Source organism: Palaemon carinicauda, chromosome 14, assembly GCF_036898095.1.
Source record: "Palaemon carinicauda isolate YSFRI2023 chromosome 14, ASM3689809v2, whole genome shotgun sequence".
Lineage (NCBI taxonomy): Eukaryota > Metazoa > Arthropoda > Malacostraca > Decapoda > Palaemonidae > Palaemon > Palaemon carinicauda.
In genome coordinates this window covers 123,961,786-123,981,134 of record NC_090738.1, presented here as the reverse complement: position 1 = coordinate 123,981,134, position 19,349 = coordinate 123,961,786, and the positions used below count along the sequence as shown (strand labels likewise).

The following is a 19,349-nucleotide window of genomic DNA, read 5'->3' as shown; positions in this document are numbered from 1 at the left end:
AGAGAGAGAGAGAGAGAGAGAGAGAGAGAGAGAGAGAGAGAGAGAGAGAGAGAGAGAGAGAGAGTTTTAACAGACTAGGATAAGCCGAACTTTTTTTCTTACATTCTATAATTTCGTCCGCAGTATGATCACAATATTGACAATTTCTAAATGGCATAATCAAAATTGTCCTTCCACTACTAACTACTATATGTAAGGTCCCATAAAGGATTCTGTAGGTAGGATACCAAGAAAATTTACTGTTATATATAACTAAAAAGCAACTAACGTTTATAAAAATAACAAGGGAAACCGTCTATAGGTCTATGTTAATGCTGCAAATTTAAAAACACCATTTTCTTCCGCATTACAAGATTAGGCCTAGTGTATGTTCTTCATTGACACGCTGTTTCCCAGTTGCGAAAAGTGTGCGATTACGCTCTTAACTTAATAATAATAATAATAATAATAATAATAATAATAATATGTACTTTTCCGTTATACATTTGGTAACGATGTTACAGTACCGTTATGTATAACGCTTCGTTTTCCGGTTAATGATCTTGTACTGAAAATGCCACGTACTTTAACTATTATTATCATTACCATATCCAACCTGTGTACGCATGTACACGAAAAGATAAAATATATATATACGCAATGAGCCATGATTAAGAACAAATATTGCATGCATTGAGATGAAAGCTAAAACTCATTTATACTCTTAAACAAAACTTAGCCGTCGTGACTGCTGGAAAAGAGAGAGAGAGAGAGAGAGAGAGAGAGAGAGAGAGAGAGAGAGAGAGAGAGAGAGAGAATGGTTTACATTTGTTGCCTCTGTGTTTGTAATATTTCTCACTCCGTATTCTGATGGTAAATCAACGCTAGTTTCATTCATACTCTCATTCTCCACTTAAATTTTTAACCGTGTTTTTATTCGGCTCCTTATTGCCTCTCTATCCTACTTATTCTGCTTTTACTTATTCCCTCTCCATTTTCCTTATTCTGTTATTACCCATTCCCTTTCTATCTTCTTTATTCTGTTGTTTCTTATTCCTTCTTTATCGTCCTATTTTCCATCCCCCGGCGGTTCTCCTTCATTACATCTCGACAAACGACCTTCAACATCGGCTAAACAGAAACCTCTTGTCTCCCCATCCACCCACCCCCACTTAAATGGTGCAAGTATTCCTTACATATTAGTGGCATGCCGAAGGCAAAACTCAAGGCCTAAAGAATTCTACATATCATATATGTAATATATTAAACATAATATAAAATATATAATAGGTAGTAAATGTAAATGTATATATATATATATATATATATATATATATATATATATATATTTAATTATACATATAAATATATATAATATATATATATATATATATATATATATATATATATATATATATATATATATATATATATACTGTATTTATGTATATATAAATATATATACATATATAAATGTATATATATATATATATATATATATATATATATATATATATATATATATATATATATATATATACGCGTTTCAGAGAAACAAATTTCAAGTAACTAAATGATAAAACAAATCCTGTCTTGGCCACTTCCCATTACGAAATCATAGTGTGGTAAAACTTGGGAAAATATCTGGGAAGGATGCATGTGTAACACGCTATCTCTCTCTCTCTCTCTCTCTCTCTCTCTCTCTCTCTCTCTCTGAGATAATCAGTGTGATGCCATTTGTGGTCATAAATAGTTAGTTAATACTAACAGGAAAAATTTCTTCTGTTATCTTTGTACATGCATTGTAAAGCTACAGAACTGGAGGTAAATTACGTGCGCGCGAGCGCGTTTGTGTGTACAAACATACATAGCTTAGGTAATCTAAATCATGAAAGGTTCCATTGATAAAAAGGGAGAAATGTCGTTCTAAACGCCATTTGGCAAAAGCGGCTCAAGGCAAATCACTTATCAGAGGACAGTCACTCAAACTAGAGTAAAAATAGGAAAAAAAACTAGTTTACAAAAGTTTACTCTGGAGAGAGAGAGAGAGAGAGAGAGAGAGAGAGAGAGAGAGAGAGAGAGAGAGAGAGTAGTTTACACACATCATAAAAAAAAAATCGATGTACGGTAAACAAAATTTCGAACTGCATTTCTCCATCGAAGCGAAGACTCGTCAAAAACTATTAAAAATTACAAGTTATAAATGCATGCAATTAGTTTTGTATCGTCTACAATCTTTTAAACACCAATGATCACGATAAATACAATTCATTGTATTGAAATGCGTAGAATGAAACAAACACAACATGAAAAAAACACAAACTTCCTATCACAGCACAACGAGAACCAAACAGAGAATATGTAACACTACCTTCTCCTACGGTCTCCACAGCCAGACTGACTGATAATAATATTTTTCTCTTCGACTCTGAGTTCGAGTCTCAGATCTCTCTCTCTCTCTCTCTCTCTCTCTCTCTCTCTCTCTCTCTCTCTCTCTCTCTCTCTCCTGTGACTCTGGACTTCTTACTCCTCACATCTCAATTTCTTACTTCTCCAACGCAAACATCAGCCTAATTTTTCCGCCAAAAAAACGTTTTCTCGCTTTTTGAATGCTTCTTTGGTCTAAAGCGGGCTTAACACTGTCGAACGGTTTGTCGAACGTGGTTCGACAAACAGTGCTTGAAGTGATGTTCGAACGTGTGAACGGGGAATTTGGTTGTCGAACACGGTCGTCGAACGGTTCGAAGAAAGTCTGTTCTCGCTTGTCTTTTGTAGGCCGGGCTTCATTGTTCACAAACCTTATGTATTTGTGGCTGACTTTGCCTCTTCGAACCGTTTGACAAGCAGGTTCGACAACTGGGATGTTGCTATTTTGAGTTTCCACTTCTTCTATTAATGAGACCTTTTGCATCACAGCTTTGATAGTTTTTGTTAGTGAAAGGAAGACTTACAATACTCTGTTAACAGACGGGGCTGCTGATTAAGTACGTTAGTATAAGATTATCTTAAGGGGTTGCATATAAGTATATTCTTTCAATATTTCGTCTATAATAAATGGGAAACTATATTGTTTTTCAAACGTTGCTTAGATTATATCGACTCGGCTGAGAGGGAAGCCCTTCCCGCCAGCTAGCTTATCCTAGTACCAGTTTTTTTTCTTCTTTTTTTTTTGTAAAGAAAAACTAGTTTTTTCGTCCAACCCAGCCCGTAATTCCCAACCAATAAAGGAAAATTTCAGACACTGACTGTATGGTGAGGTCACAAGGTCGAATTTTTTGTATCTGCTTAAGTTGAGTGTAATCGAATTTTCACCACGTTTGTTACTCAGTAGCATGTTTAGTAATTTATTGATGTTGACATTGCGTTGATCTCTCTCTCTCTCTCTCTCTCTCTCTCTCTCTCTCTCTCTCTCTCTCTCTCTTTATATATATATATATATATATATATATATATATATATATATATATATATATATATATATATATATATATATATATATATATATATATATAAAATGTGTGTGTGCGCGCGCGTGTGTGTGTGTGTGCGTGTGTATGTAATTGAGGTGTCTTCTCTAACATGGGGTCTCCGGCTTCAAATAAAAGTGATTACCACATACGCCCTTTAACTACTGAATCGTGGATGAAAGCCTGTGCTGTAAAACTTCCAGTATCAAGGCTCTTTCTTTCCAATTTGTTTCTCAACCATCTATTCAACCCCTTATAGTTTTTTTCCTCTACTCCTACCGCCTCTGAATTGTACACTCTTTTCCTTTAACATATTTTCGCACAACTTTCCACCTTACAAAACCACATCGAAATACTTAAATCCGTCATTTCGCCAATGCTAACCTTTTAAACACTTCCACGTATTATTATTATTATTATTATTATTATTATTGTTGTTGTTGTTATTATTATTTGCCAAGCTACAACCCTAGTTGGAAAAGCAGGATGCTTTAAGCCTAGGGGGCTCCAACAGGGAAAATAGCCAGTGAGGAAAGGAAAAAAAGGAAAAATAAAGTGTTTTACAAAGAGTAGCAGCATTAGAATAAATATCTCCTATATAAACTATATAAACTTTAACAAAACAATAGGTAGAGAAATTAGATAGAATAGTGTACCCGAGTGTACCCTAAAGCAAGAGAACGTAGCTCAACATATTCACTTTACTAAAATTTCTCATGCCAAATATACTCTGCAAACGGTTAACCTCAGTAGGTTGAACCACTTTTCTTTCCTTCACATTCAACATCAACACTTCACATCCATACAGGAGAGTTGGTTCAACTATCCCTTCATGTATTCCTACCTTATTTTCCACAGAGAGCTCAAGACTCTTACGAATCTTTTACACATTTCATGCTACCTTTTTTGTTTATTCCGAAACTCACCTCATCTTTCATCTTGATACTTGTTATATTGACACTAGATAATTCAATCAACCACTTCCCTTAATGTTCATTATTACATTTTCACGGTTTCTTTTTAATCTTATTATCTAACTCTTGCTCATGGTTATTCTCAACTTTCTCATCTTACAAACATTTTCAAGATTTTTTACCATCTGGAGTTTCTTATTATTATCCCTATCAACCATTCCAAATCTTATTCACAGTTCATGCTACTACCTCAAACATTTTCTAATATATCCACTATCCTTTCGCAAACCTTTTGCATCAATCCATCCGAATAGATACTGAACAGCCATGAAAATATAACGAATTTTGACGTAGGAAAAATCTATTTTTGGGTGAGATAGCCATGTCGTCCTGATGGAAGTTCCCTTCGGCTGCTTCCTACTGTATAATATTTCTGCGAGTGATATTACAAGAGAATTACCGTCAGGTATCTCGGGGTTCTAACCCTCGGTACGACTATCCTGAGATATCGTGTATAATCAGGGACGTATCCGTAGATAACCATAGATTTCTGCACCCCAGATTTAACCCAGTCTCAGAACCACTCTTACTCCAAAACAGTAACTTCCCTGGCTACCACGGTCTAGGGTCGTGCCGGCTACTTACTCCAACATACGCTTTGCTTCCATCATATATTTTATTGCTTGTTATTATTATTATGATTATTACTTGCTAAGCTACAACCCTAGTTGTAAAAGCAGAATGCTATAAGCCCAGTGGCCCCAACGGGGAATATAGCCCAATGAGGAAAGGAAGCAAGGAAAAATAAAATATTTTAAGAACAGTAACATTAAAATAAATATTTCCTATATAAACTATAAAAACTTTAACAAAACAAGAAGATGAATTATATAGAATAGTGTTCCAGAGTGTACCCTCAAGCAAGAGAACTCTGACCCAAGACAGTGGAAGACCATGGTACAGAGACTATGGCACTACCCAAGACTAGTGAACAATGGTTTGATTTTGGAGTTTCCTTCTGGAAGAGCTGCTTACCATGGCTAAAGAGTTTCTTCTACCCTTTCTAAGAGGAAAGTAGCCACTAAACAATTACAGTGCAGCAGTTAACATCTTGGGTGAAGAAGAATTGTTTGGCAATCTCAGTGTTGTCAGTTGTATGAGGACAGAGGAGAATCTGTAAAGAATAGGCCAGACTATTCGGTGTATGTGTAGGCAAAGGGAAAGTGAACCGTAATCAGAGAGAAGGATCCAATGAAGTACTGTCTGGTCAGTCAAAGGACCCCATAACTCTCTAGTGGTAGTATCTCAATGGGTGGCTGGTGCCCTGGCCAACCTACTACCTATAACAGTCTATCATCTACAGTTCTGCACCATATATTCTTATCATCCTTCTCATTTTCGTTCTATCAATTCTATTATAAGCTTCTTCTGGGTCCATGTAGGCTACATATAACTTCTCCTTTACTTTCATACTTATCACACCAAGGTCTATAGAGTATAGTTCTATAGACCTTGTATCACACAATTGTATCATAGCAAATACTAGGTCTTCGTTATCTAAAATCACACATTTAGGCCTATTCCCCTAACAATGCTGTCACCAGTCATACTTTACAATCTCAAATAGTACTATATGCTTTCCCTGTTATATCAGATTAAGTTATTTCCCTATAATTCTTACAATTGACTTTATCACATTTTACTTGGTCTTCGTTATCTAAAATCACACATTTAGGCCTATTCCCCTAACAGTGCTGTCACCAGTCATACTTTACAATCTCAAATACTACTATATGCTTTCCCTGTTATATCAGATTAAGTTATTTCCCTATAATTCTTACAATTGATTTTATCACATTTTCTTTTAATTAAGATAACAACCATTTTTTCTCTGTCACCCATTCCTTTTCCTCCACCAAATATATCTGAGTTATGGGGTCCTTTGACTGGCCAGACAGTACTTCATTGGATCCTTCTCTCTTATTACGGTTCACTTTCCCTTTGCCTACACATACATCGAATAGTCTGGCCTATTCTTTACAGATTCTCCTCTGTCCACATACACCTGACAACACTGAGATTACCAAACAATTCTTCTCCATTCAAGGGGTTAACTACTGCACTGTAGTTGTTCAGTGGCTACTTTCCTCTTGGTAAGGGTAGAAGAGACTCTTCAGCTATGGTAAGCAGCTCTTCTAGGAGAAGGACACTCCAAAACCAAACCATTGTTCTCTAGTCTTGGGTAGTGTCATGGTCTTCCACTGTCTTGGGTTAGAGTTCTCTTGCCTGAGGGTACATTGGGGAGCACTGTTCTATCTAGTTTCTCTTCCCCTTGTTTTGTTAAAGTTTTTTATAGTTTATCTAGGAAATATTTATCTTAATGTTATTACTATTCTTAGAATATTTTATTTTTCCTTGTTTCCTTTCTTCATTGGGCTATTTTCCCTGTTGGGTCCCCTGGGCTTATAGCATCCTGCTTTTCCAACTAGGGTTGTAGCTTGGCATTTAATAATAATAATAATAATAATAATGATAATAATAAAAATAATGATAAGAATAACCTAATCAGCTACTCAACCACACTATCAATAGGCCAAACCACACATCAGCATCTCACTTGTAATCTGATAACCTGGTGTCTTACCTTTTTCGGACCTTTGAGTTGACTTTCTTTTATTATTAACAGTCATTTCCACTAGCATTCTACTCCTTGCAATAGATGTGTTATTGTATTACCAATATTCATTTCCACTAGCATGCTACTCCTTGCAATAAATGGGTTCTTGTATTACCAACATTCATTTCCACTAGCATGCTACTCCTTGCAATAAATGGGTTCTTGTATTACCAACCGTCATTTCCACTAGCATTCTGCTCCTTGCAATAGATGTGTTCTTGTATTACCAACATTCATTTCCATTAGCATTCTGCTCCTTGCAATAGATGTGTTCTTGTATTACCAACATTCATTTCCACTAGCATTCTGTACCTTGCAATAATGACTCTTTAGTTATAGTAAGCAGCTCTTCTAGGGGAAGGACAATCCAAAATCAAACCATTGTCCTCTTGTCTTGGGTAGCCTCTGTATCATGGTTTTCCACAGTCTTGGGTTAGAGTTCTCTTGCTTGAGGGTACACTCGAGCACGCTATTCTATCTTATTTCTCTTCCTCTTGTTATGTTAATGTCTTTATAGTTTATTTAGGAAATATTTATTTTAATGTTGTTGCTCTTCTTAAAATATTTTTTCCCTTGTTTCCTTTCCTCACTGGGTTATTTTCCCTGTTGGGGCCCCTGGGCTTATAGCATCCTACTTTTCCAACTAGGGTTGTAGCTTAGCAGTTAATAATAATAATGTGTCAAGTTTTGCCTCACTTGATTTGGCCGATCGTTTATCCTCCAGTCAACAATTCTTCAGATGCTCACTACACTGACTCATGACTTCATTCATTTTCAAAAACTCTTCTTTACTTTCATTTTCTAATTTTGAGAGCTTTTTGCTGATTTACCTTTCGCTCTTTACCTATTATAGTATATCTCCCTCAAGTTCTCATTCACCTTGTGTCCTCTGTTTTAATGATTTGTATCACTTTATCTTTCACAACCCTACACATCCTTTTGGGGGCTCAACTAGCTTCTTATACTATGCAACTGAGCACCCATCCCCTAAATCTATTTTTTTTTCCTTTATTAAACTTTTATATCTTTATCACTTGCTAATGATATTCCTTCTTCTTTCCCCTTTATACCAACAAGCACTCCCTGCCGTCCTCATGACCCCACCATCGAATTTGAAAAATTTCCAATCTACTCCTGCCATCAATGTTCCTATATATATTATCAAACGTTTAAGGCTAAAATGGGATCAAATAGGCAAGCTATAAAGGTACCATGCATATATATAATCCTGATATCTAATTAAAGATTAAGTAAATAAGGAAACTTCATGATAAAGTATATTGTTTGAGTTGAATTTCAACAGGGGCCAGAGAACAGTATTATATGAGCATTCTCCTTCTACAAGTTAACGACAAATGTCATTTGTTATTGATGTTGTTAATAGTTTATAAATGACATGTCTGTTTTGACGTTGTTACTTATTTTAGAATGATTTATTGTTAATTTGTTCTCTTCATTTATTTATTTCCTTATTTCCTTTCCTCACTGGGCTATTTTTCCCTGTTGGAGCCCCTGGGCTTATAGCATCTTGCTTTTTCAACTAGGGTTGTAGCTTGGATAGTAATAATAATAATAATAATACAATGTATGATTGGAAGGATAATACATTGCAATATCTCCAGTTGACTATCATTTTTATCTTTATTTTTGAAAACAGGAGAAAAGATATACAGTATTTCCTGTACAGTGAAGTCATGTACTTATTACAAACATTATTTGATATATCATTAAAATAAGGAAAATTTGAACATAAAAAGACGTTGCAAGCAGTCACATATTTGCGTTTATTTACAGATTTTAGGCATTCTAGTTTAAAGACTTATGTCATCTGACTTCATGATAGTTATGGCTATCAATGTTGGAAATAAATTAGACTAAAAATAGAAAGAAAAATCTTTATGAGGAATTGTTAAAAAAAATCTATAACACGAAATTCACTCAGTCCATATATTTCTTTGTATCGAGGACCCAACTTTTTTTTTTTTTTTTTTTTTTTTGTACCTAACTCAGAATTGTTCATATCCGTTAACCACATTTACATGAGATTTACTTTGTGCCACTTTTATTGACCAACTGTAAACACAGCTACATTATGATAAATTCTTTCAGGAGACCTTTTCTGTGTGACACTTCCATTAGAGAAACCTATATTTTGTGACGGTGCCGAGAGAGGGTTGTGAACTCAAAGGCAGGAAGCAATCAACTGAGTTATATTATTATAGAACACACTCCTTTATATACAAAACCTCAAGGCAACAGGACATAACAAGTTAACAAGACAGACAATGTTACAGAGGAAAACAGCAGACATGAATTTTCATGTTCGTTTAGTGCGAGGGAAGAGCGAAGATACAAGCATAATATATGCAAAAGGAATTATGTACAATTGTGTGACACACGGTTGGTACAATTTCATTAACCCTCTCCCAGTCGTGAGCGTGAAGCCAACGTGCTTCATCAGGTCCTCAAACGGCTAAAACAATTTTTAACATTCTATGTAGAATAATTTACAAAATATATATTTATTCCAAAATGTACATAAAAATTGGAAATCTGAAAAGAGGGCATGAGATATGAAGGTTAATAGCTCATGCTCAATTTTTGGATGTAACGGCCACAGTATAAAATCTAGTTGTGGGCCTTACATCAAATTTGAATCTGACAGGAGGGATTTGGTAAATTTATCCAAAAAGAGTTTAATCAGTAGCAAAAAACTCTAAAAATACAAAACATTTATGTGCCTGCTGACAAATTGACAAATTCGTATTCATAGTGAAGAAGACTAAATTATTATTGATTTCGATTATTCACATAATCTGGCCTCGGTACATATGCACGTACCTCCCCAGCTCCGTAATCTGGCCGAGGCACGTATGCCCGTACGACATCATCTTCGTAATCTGGCTCTGGTATATACTCGCAGGTTGCCTCCTCATCGTAATCTGGCAAGGGAGTAGAAGGTGTCTTGGGATCGTAAGGAACAAAGTGCCGAATCTTCTCAGGTGGTTTTCTTGCGGGGGTGGAAAGTGCCCTGGATCTCTCTTCTTGATGTTGTTGGGATCTGTTTCCTCTGAAACTGTGACTTCTCCGTCTATGCTCTGGGGCTATGGGAGGCTGAGCTGTTCTTTCTGCATTTGTGGGAAGTGTCTTCCGAAACGCATTATCTCTCCCTGAGGGAAAGGATTCCTCCTTGGTTCCAGGAGGTTTGATGGCACCTGGTGGCCCACCATTATTGGGCATGCTATTGCTAATGTTTTTAGGAGAATTTTGAGCAGGGCCCTTAGGTTCAGGCATTGCTGGTGGCGTCGGAGGACGTGGTGCAGTTCGATTATCTGATGGATTTGAAGAATCTCTTGGTGGTAATCTGCCATTTTGTTCGTATTGGGGTAAAAACTCTTGACGAGGTGATGAATAGCCTGGTCTGTGAGGGGGCGGTGGAGGAAAACTTCTAGGGGGAGGATGTCTGTTTGGTGCCATTGTAGTTATTCCATCTAGTGGCTGAGGTTGGGGACGATGTTCATCATGTGGGTGGTGCATAGGTGCTGGATAGTACTGAGACCGAGGATGCGGTTCTGGTCTATAATGATCTTGTGCAGGTGGCTGCTCTCTGCTTGGTGGCCTCCTGTAATATTGTCCATCTCTCTGACCAACTCCTGATCGACGAGGTGGCTCATCAGGAGGGTTCAACATTACTGCCGTAAATCGGTCTGAAATTGATTCGCATGGAGAAGGGGGCCTACCTCCTGCTGCGAAGGAATTCTGATCACTGGTGTTTTGGGGGAAATGGTTGCCAGTTCTTGAGTCTGTAGGATATGGTGAATAACCCATTTGATATCCAGAATGAAGGAAGGATGTGTGTGGTTGGTCATGTTGTTGGGGTGGATGAAAGCCTGATTGGGTATCTGGCGGGTAGCCGGGGGGTGATGGTGGGGACCATCTGGTAGGGAGGGGCTGCCTTACACCCCTTGAGAATGTACCGTTTCCCAACAAACCTGACGGCGATGTTTCATCATCGAAGTAGAGAGGATTTGATGTTTCCTGACGAGGGTGTAACTCGAACTGGCTAAAGTCAATGTCAAGGTCATCATTGACGTCTGGTGGATAGGAATAATTGGGAACTGGGAACATCTTTTCGAGTTTTTAGGCTGCCTCTGAAAAAAAATAAAAACTATAAAAACTATAAAACTCTAAAGAATAAATCTTTTTATAATTTATATCTGACATATCTGTTTTTAATAATAATAATAATAATAATAATAATAATAATGATAATAATAATAATAATAATAATAATAATGAATGGCAAAGCCAAGGGACAGTGACAATATCCTACAGACTGACTACATACCCTTATGATTAGCGTCCAAACCCACTCTCAGCCCAAGCTAGGACCAGGGAGGGCCAGGCAATGGCTTCTGATGACTCAGTAGGTAGACCTATGGGCTCATAAGGATGGTGAGGTTGCAGACACTACAAGAAACTATCAAGTTTGAGCAGGATTCGACCTCATGTCCAACAGAACGTCAGGCAGGGACTTTTCCAATAGGCCACACATTTATTTCATTATTACTTCGAAAGGATGACAGGTAAAGTAGTGGAATGGAAGGAGATATCATCTAGGTTAATGTGGGTAAGGGTTAGGTTGGGTAGGGAATGTTGGGCGTTTGTCAGTGTGTATGGGCCAGGTAGTGAGAAAAGTGAAGAAGAGTGGAATGAGTTCTGGAATGAATTACCTAGGTGTGTAGAAGGACTGGGTAGAAGGAATTATGTAGTTGTCATGGGTGACTTAAATGCTAGAGTGGGCGCTGGAGAGGTAGAAGGTGTCATTAGGAACTATGGCGTACCAGGTGAAAATGAGAGTGGTGAGAGACTGGTAGATATATGTGTTGAGCAAGAGATGGTGATAAGTAATAGGTTTTTCAAAAAGAAAGATAAAAATAAGTATACATGGGTAAGAGTGACAAATGGAAGAGTAGTAGAAAGGGTATTAATGGATTATGCGTTGATAACCAAAAGAATGTTTGGAAGATTGAAAGACGTGCACGTGTTTAGGGGTATGGCTAACGGTATGTCTGATCCTTTTTTGGTGGAAGGAAAATGAGTTGTAGCAAAAGAGTGGGGGAATAGAGTAGGTGGATGTAAAAGGGAGCTAGTGAGGGTTGAAGAGCTAATGAAACCGGGGGTAAAAAGTAAATATCAGGAAAGGTTGAAAATGACATATGACGAAGTGAAAGTAAGAGAAACTGGCAATTTAGAGGAGGAGTGGAAGTTAGTAAAAGAAAATTTTGTTGGGATTGCAAGTGATGTGTGTGGCAAGAAGGTTGTTGGAGGCAGCATGAGGAAGGGCAGTAAATGGTAGAATGAAGGAGTGAAGGTGAAAGTGGAAGAGAAAAAGAGGGCTTTTGAAGAATGGCTGTAGAGTAATAGTATAGAGAAGTATGAAAAATATAGAGAGAAAATTGTGGAAGTAAAGCGCAAGGTACGTGAGGCAAAGAGGGCAGCTGACCTGAGGTGGGGTCAGGGATTGGGTCATTCATATGAAGAGAATAAGAAGAAGTTTTGGAAAGAAGTGAAGAGAGTAAGGAAGGCTGGTTCAAGAATTGAAGAGACAGTGAAAGATGGAAATGGAAGGTTGTTAAAAGGAGAGGAGGCAAGGAAAAGATGGGCGGAATATTTTGAAAGTTTACTGAATGTTGAGGATAATAGGGAGGCAGATATAATTGCTGTTGCAGGTGTTGAGGTGCCAGTGATGGGAGATGAGAATGAGAGAGAGATTACAATAGATGAAGTGAGGAGAGCACTAGATGAAACAAGAGTAGGAAAAGCGTCTGGTATGGATGGTGTGAGAGCTGAGATGTTGAAGGAAGGGGGTGTGACTGTACTTGAATGGTTGGTGAGATTGTTTAATATGTGTTTTGTGTTGTCAATGGTACCAGTAGATTGGGTTTGTGCATGTATTGTACCACTATATAAGGGTAAGGGAGATGTGCATGAGTGTTGTAATTCAAGAGGTATTAGTTTGTTAAGCGTAGTTGGAAAAGTGTATGGTAGAGTAATGATTAATAGGATCAAGGATAAAACAGAGAATGCAATCTTAGAAATACAGGGTGGTTTTAGAAGAGGTAGGGGTTGTATGAATCAGATTTTTACAGTAAGGCAGATATGCGAGAAATATTTAGCAAAAGGTAAGGAAGTGTATGTAGTATTTATGGATCTGGAGAAAGCATATGATAGAGTTGATAGGGAAGCAATGTGGAATGTGATGAGGTTATATGGAGTTGGTGGAAGGTTGTTGCAAGCAGTGAAAAGTTTCTACAAAGGTAATAAAGCATGTGTTAGGATAGGAAATGAAGTGAGTGATTGGTTTCCGGTGAGAGTGGGGCTGAGACAGGGATGTGTGATGTCACCGTGGTTGTTTAACTTGTATGTTGATGGAGTGGTGAGAGAGGTGAATGCTCGAGTGCTTGGACGAGGATTAAAACTGGTAGACGAGAATGACCAGGAATGGGAGGTAAATCAGTTGTTGTTTGCGGATGATACTGTACTGGTTGCAGACACGGAAGAGAAGCTTGGCCGATTAGTGACAGAATTTGGAAGAGTGTGTGAGGGAAGGAAGTTGAGAGTTAATGTGGGTAAGAGTAAGGTTATGAGATGTACGAGAAGGGAAGGTGGTGCAAGGTTGAATGTCATGTTGAATGGAGAGTTACTTGAGGAGGTGGATCAGTTTAAGTACATGGGGTCTGTTGTTGCAGCAAATGGTGGAGTGGAAGCAGATGTACGTCAGAGAGTGAATGAAGGTTGCAAAGTGTTGGGGTCAGTTAAGGGAGTAGTAAAAAATAGAGGGTTGGGCATGAATGTAAAGAGAGTTCTATATGAGAAAGTGATTGTACCAACTGTGATGTATGGATCGGAGTTGTGGGGAATGAAAGTGACGGAGAGACAGAAATTGAATGTGTTTGAGATGAAGTGTCTAAGGAGTATGGCTGGTGTATCTCGAGTAGATAGGGTTAGGAACGAAGTGGTGAGGGTGAGAACGGGTGTAAGAAATGAGTTAGCAGCTAGAGTGGATATGAATGTGTTGAGGTGGTTTGGCCATGTTGAGAGAATGGAAAATGGCTGTCTGCTAAAGAAGGTGATGAATGCAAGAGTTGATGGGAGAAGTACAAGAGGAAGGCCAAGGTTTGGGTGGATGGATGGAGTGAAGGAAGCTCTGGGTGATAGGAGGATAGATGTGAGAGAGACAAGAAATAGGAATGAATGGCGAGCGATTGTGACGCAGTTCCGGTAGGCCCTGCTGCTGCCTCCGATGCCTTAGATGACCGCAGATGTAGCAGCAGTAGGGGATTCAGCATTATGAAGCTTCATCTGTGGTGGATAATGTGGGAGGGTGGGCTGTGGCACCCTAGCAGTATCAGCTGAACTCGGTTGAGTCCCTTGTTAGGCTGGAGGAACGTAGAGAGTAGAGGTCCCCTTTTTGTTTTTGTTTCATTTGTTGATGTCGGCTAACCCCCAAAATTGGGGAAAGTGCCTTGGTATATATATGTATGTACTTCGAAAGGCTTCATTGAGCTTTGCTGCTTGTGGTATGCGTGCAACTCTTTTTTTCTTTAATATATCAGTGCCAGCGATTGATAGGTCAAGTTGGCCTTATGCCAGCACAGTTTCCTGTTGCTTAGAGAAATCTCTTCTTCTTGATTCGTACTGATCAAAACTTTTGGTTTCTAAACGTCATAAAATAAAGGAATACGAAAAATAAGATTAAATGATTTCCGAAACTGCCGTTGGCGAGTTTATCTGAGTTATCTATTCTTAAGAGGCCAAAAAGAAAAAAAAATCAATATATCAAAAGATAAAACCAAAAACTAATCTATTATAAAATCTTTTGAAAATTGGAATAATCGCGGCTTTACGTATGTAGATAAAGAAAACCTTTCTATTATTATTATTATTATTATTATTATTATTATTATTATTATTATTATTATTTGCTAAGCTACAACCCTAGTTGGAAAAGCAAGATGCTATAAGCCCAAGGGCTCCAATAGGGAAAAATAGCCCAGTGAGGAAAGGAAATAAGGAAATGAATAAACGATGAGAACAAATTAACAATAAATCATTCTAAAACAGTAACAACGTCAAAACAGATATGTCAGATATTAACTATAAAAAGACTTATGTCTGCCTGTTCAACATGAAAGGATTTGCGGCCTTTAAACCTTAAACCTTTAAAAGCAAATGAAATTGATTCCAAGAACAATCTATGACAGACTGATAAGAGATCTTATCAATAATATATGAAATCATGATGAGATTAAAATGAATGATAACAGTTTCTAGCTAATTGCTAGTGAAATAATAACATATCTTATTTAGTAAACCTCTTAAGACAAATCTGTTTATTCAAAGTAATTAGGAAAATTAATATTATTATTGTCAACTTTACTTGCTTTTGTAATTTTCAATCTTTGGGTTTTCAATACTTATGACCTTTACTCGAATCCATGACTTATGACCTTTACTTGAATCTTATGACCTTTACTTGAATCTTATGACCTTTACTGTAATCCATGGCTTATGGCATCTATTATAATCCATGATTTATGACCTTTACTGGGATATGGGACGTATGACCTTTACTTGAATTTATGACTTATGACCTTTACTTGAATTCATGATTTATGATCTTTACTTAAATCTTATGACCTCTACTGTAATCCATGGCTTATGGCATCTATTGTAATCCATGATTTATGATCTTTACTGGGATATGGGACATATGACCTTGACTCGAATTTATGACTTATGACCTTTACTTGAATTCATGATTTATGACCTTTACATGAATCTGTGACCTTTACTGTAATCCATGGCTTATGGCATCTACTGTAATCCATGATTTGTGACCTTTACTGGGATATAGGACGTATAACCTTGACTTGAATTCATGATTTATGACCTTTACTTGAATCTTATGACCTTTACTGTAATCCATGGCTTATGACATCTACTGTAATCCATGATTTATGACCTTTACGGGGATATAGGACGTATGACCTTGACCTGATTCCATGACTGACCTTTACTTGAATCTTATGACCTCTACTGTAATCTGTGACTTATCATCTTTACTGTAATCCATGATTTATGACCTTTACTGGGATATAGGACGTATGACCTTGACTTGAATTCATGATTTATGACCTTTACTTGAATCTTATGACCTTTACTGTAATCCATGGCTTATGACATCTACTGTAATCCATGATTTATGACCTTTACGGGGATATAGGACGTATGACCTTGACCTGATTCCATGACTGACCTTTACTTGAATCTTATGACCTCTACTGTAATCTGTGACTTATCATCTCTACTGTAATCCATGATTTATGACCTTTACTGGGATATAGGACGTATGACCTTGACTTGAATTCATGATTTATGACCTTTACTTGAATCTTATGACCTTTACTGTAATCCATGGCTTATGACATCTACTGTAATCCATGATTTGTGACCTTTACTGGGATATAGGACGTATAACCTTGACTTGAATTCATGATTTATGACCTTTACTTGAATCTTATGACCTTTACTGTAATCCATGGCTTATGACATCTACTGTAATCCATGATTTATGACCTTTACGGGGATATAGGACGTATGACCTTGACCTGATTCCATGACTGACCTTTACTTGAATCTTATGACCTCTACTGTAATCTGTGACTTATCATCTCTACTGTAATCCATGATTTATGACCTTTACTGGGATATAGGACGTATGACCTTGACTTGAATTCATGATTTATGACCTTTACTTGAATCTTATGACCTTTACTATAACCCATGGATTATGACCTCTACTGTAATTCGTAACGTATGATCTCCACTGTAATCCATAATTTATGATCTTTACTGTGGTATAGGATTTATGACCTTTACTGTAATCCATGACTTATGACCTTTAGTTGAATCTATGCCTTATGACCTTTACTGTAACCCATGGCTTATGACATCTACTGTAATCCGTGACTTATGACCTTTACTGTAATCTGTGATTTATACCTTATGATATTTCAAAACTGGTCCTTTCTAAATGTTTGTTCATTTTGAATTATAATAATTCCAAACGAATGTTCGTTGAATTCCATAATAATAATAATAATAATAATAATAATAATAATAATAATAGTAATAATAATAATAATAATAATAATAACTAGAGGGGCATTCAGTAGAGCGCAGACCTCCACCGTGGCAGCTTATTTCTTGACCTTGACCTTTGACCTTAACATGTATCAATTGGCGTAGATTTTCATACACTCAAATAAGAACCAAGTTTGAAGTCTCTGTGACAACGATGTCCAAACTTACTGCTGATTACGTGAATTGGGCATTTTACTTGACCGTGACCTTGACCTTTGACTTTGACCTGCCAAAATGTAATCATTTCCAGCTGTTTACATAACAGTTAATCCATGTAAGTTTCATTACTCTACGATTAAAATTGTGGCCAGGAAGCTGTTCACAAACAAACACACACAAACAGGGGCGAAAACATAACCTCCTTCCAACTTCGCTGGTGGAGGTAATAATATTAATGAGGAAAACTCAGTCTAACGATAAACGCATTTGAACATCATGAGGGTGGGACTTGAGAGCAACGCATTATCGTCACCAAAGATTTCCACTTAAGTGTATCTTATCTCTGGAATGCAGCCCGCTTATTAATGTTGCCTATTTTTCTTTATTATTATTATTATTATTATTATTATTATTATTATTATTATTATCAACCATACATAATTGAATGTACACGCATACTTCAGTAGCATAAAGTAATGATTAACCATTTCAGTGCCTCTGCTATACTTATTACAATACTAATTCTTATACAGTAAGAAGATTCAACCATCCTTCTTTATTCACTGTCATATATACTGTATGTATATATATATATATATATATATATATATATATATATATATATATATATATATATATATATATATATATATATATATATACAGTATATATATACAGTATATATATATATATATATATATATATATATATATATATATATATATATATGTATACAGTATATATATATATATATATATATATATATATATATATATATATATATATATATGTATACAGTATATATATATATATATATATATATATATATATATATATATATATATATATATATATATATATAGATATATAAATGTATGTAAGCCATTTCCTAGAATGGCTGAGGGGTGTGACTTTAGAGAAAATCAACACTGACTTCCACACCCATACTTTAACTGTTGCTAAGTCGTAGATGAACTCGTTGTGTAGTAAAAATCCCAAATTATTAGTTGCATCACACACTTACACAGGAGGCTCCTCAGCAACATGTTGAACCCCTTACACAGACTGGACTATTCACGCTTCTCTTACAAGCACCCTTGTGCTTCCTGCATGTCACACCATCTATTCAAATTTTTATAGTTCTTCCTCTACTCCAACCACCTCTGAATTGTACACTATTTTCACTACCGTATTATCTATTCTCTCCACGTGACCGAACCATCACAAAGTACTTTAATCCTTCTCTTACTTGACTCAACCGTTACACTTCACTTCTATAAAGAAGAGTTGGCTCAGCAATCATTTTATATATTACACAGTTTATTCAAGTCTCTTTCCAGTCTTTCACATATATCTTGCTATCACCATTTTCTGTATCTAATCTTTATTCACATCCTCTCTCGTCTTACTACCATATATACATTCATACATATTGCATAGATACATACATACATACATACATATATACATACACACACACACACACACATATATATATATATATATATATATATATATATATATATATATGTGTGTGTGTGTGTGTACACACACATATATAAATTATATATATATATGTATGTGTGTGTATGTGTGTGCACACGTGTATGTGACTGCAATTTAATCAATCTACCACTAACCTTCCTTATTCTTCGAACGTTCCTGGAGAAAATGCCTTTTAACCATACGACTTTCCCCCAAGATCGAGAAGTCTGGTGAAGAATATAACTTCATAACCTTCTTCAAATCAAAGAAAAAGAGGATATTGTCTTTAAGCAGTCCTTTCTACTAGGAAACTCCTAGACCGCTAGTGTGTATCCTCTAGCAGGGATTGGAGACCCAGTGAAAATACACCGAAGGTAATCGTGTAGTAACTGGTGACTGGTTGAGGAGCGGCCGAGTATTATCTTATCAAGTTTGTTTTACATCAACTCGGCAGTAGAT

At 36.5% G+C, this 19,349-nt stretch overlaps 2 protein-coding genes across 2 annotated transcripts in view; both read right to left on the bottom strand.

Moving 5' to 3' along the window:
* LOC137653736 (carboxypeptidase B-like) overlaps positions 1-2,412 on the bottom strand; it is a 61,752-nt gene extending 59,340 nt beyond the window's left edge. Inside the window, exon 1 of the mRNA XM_068387352.1 lies at positions 2,351-2,412. The gene's annotated coding sequence lies outside the window, so the exon portion shown is untranslated. The remainder of the gene's footprint in view (positions 1-2,350) is intronic.
* A 6,257-nt stretch (positions 2,413-8,669) lies between these two features.
* Positions 8,670-19,274, bottom strand: LOC137653735 (uncharacterized). Its single transcript, XM_068387350.1, has 2 exons — positions 19,046-19,274; positions 8,670-11,188 (listed from the first exon to the last, which is right to left on the bottom strand). The coding sequence occupies exon 2, from the start codon at positions 11,163-11,165 to the stop codon at positions 9,828-9,830; it is 1,338 nt and encodes a 445-aa protein (XP_068243451.1). The 5' UTR covers positions 11,166-11,188; positions 19,046-19,274; the 3' UTR covers positions 8,670-9,827.
* Between the last annotated feature and the right edge of the window lie 75 nt (positions 19,275-19,349).

Coding starts and splice junctions, on each gene's coding strand:
- LOC137653735 (XM_068387350.1), bottom strand. CDS start 11,165: ATGTTCCCAGTTCCCAATTATTCCTATCCACCAGACGTCAATGATGAC.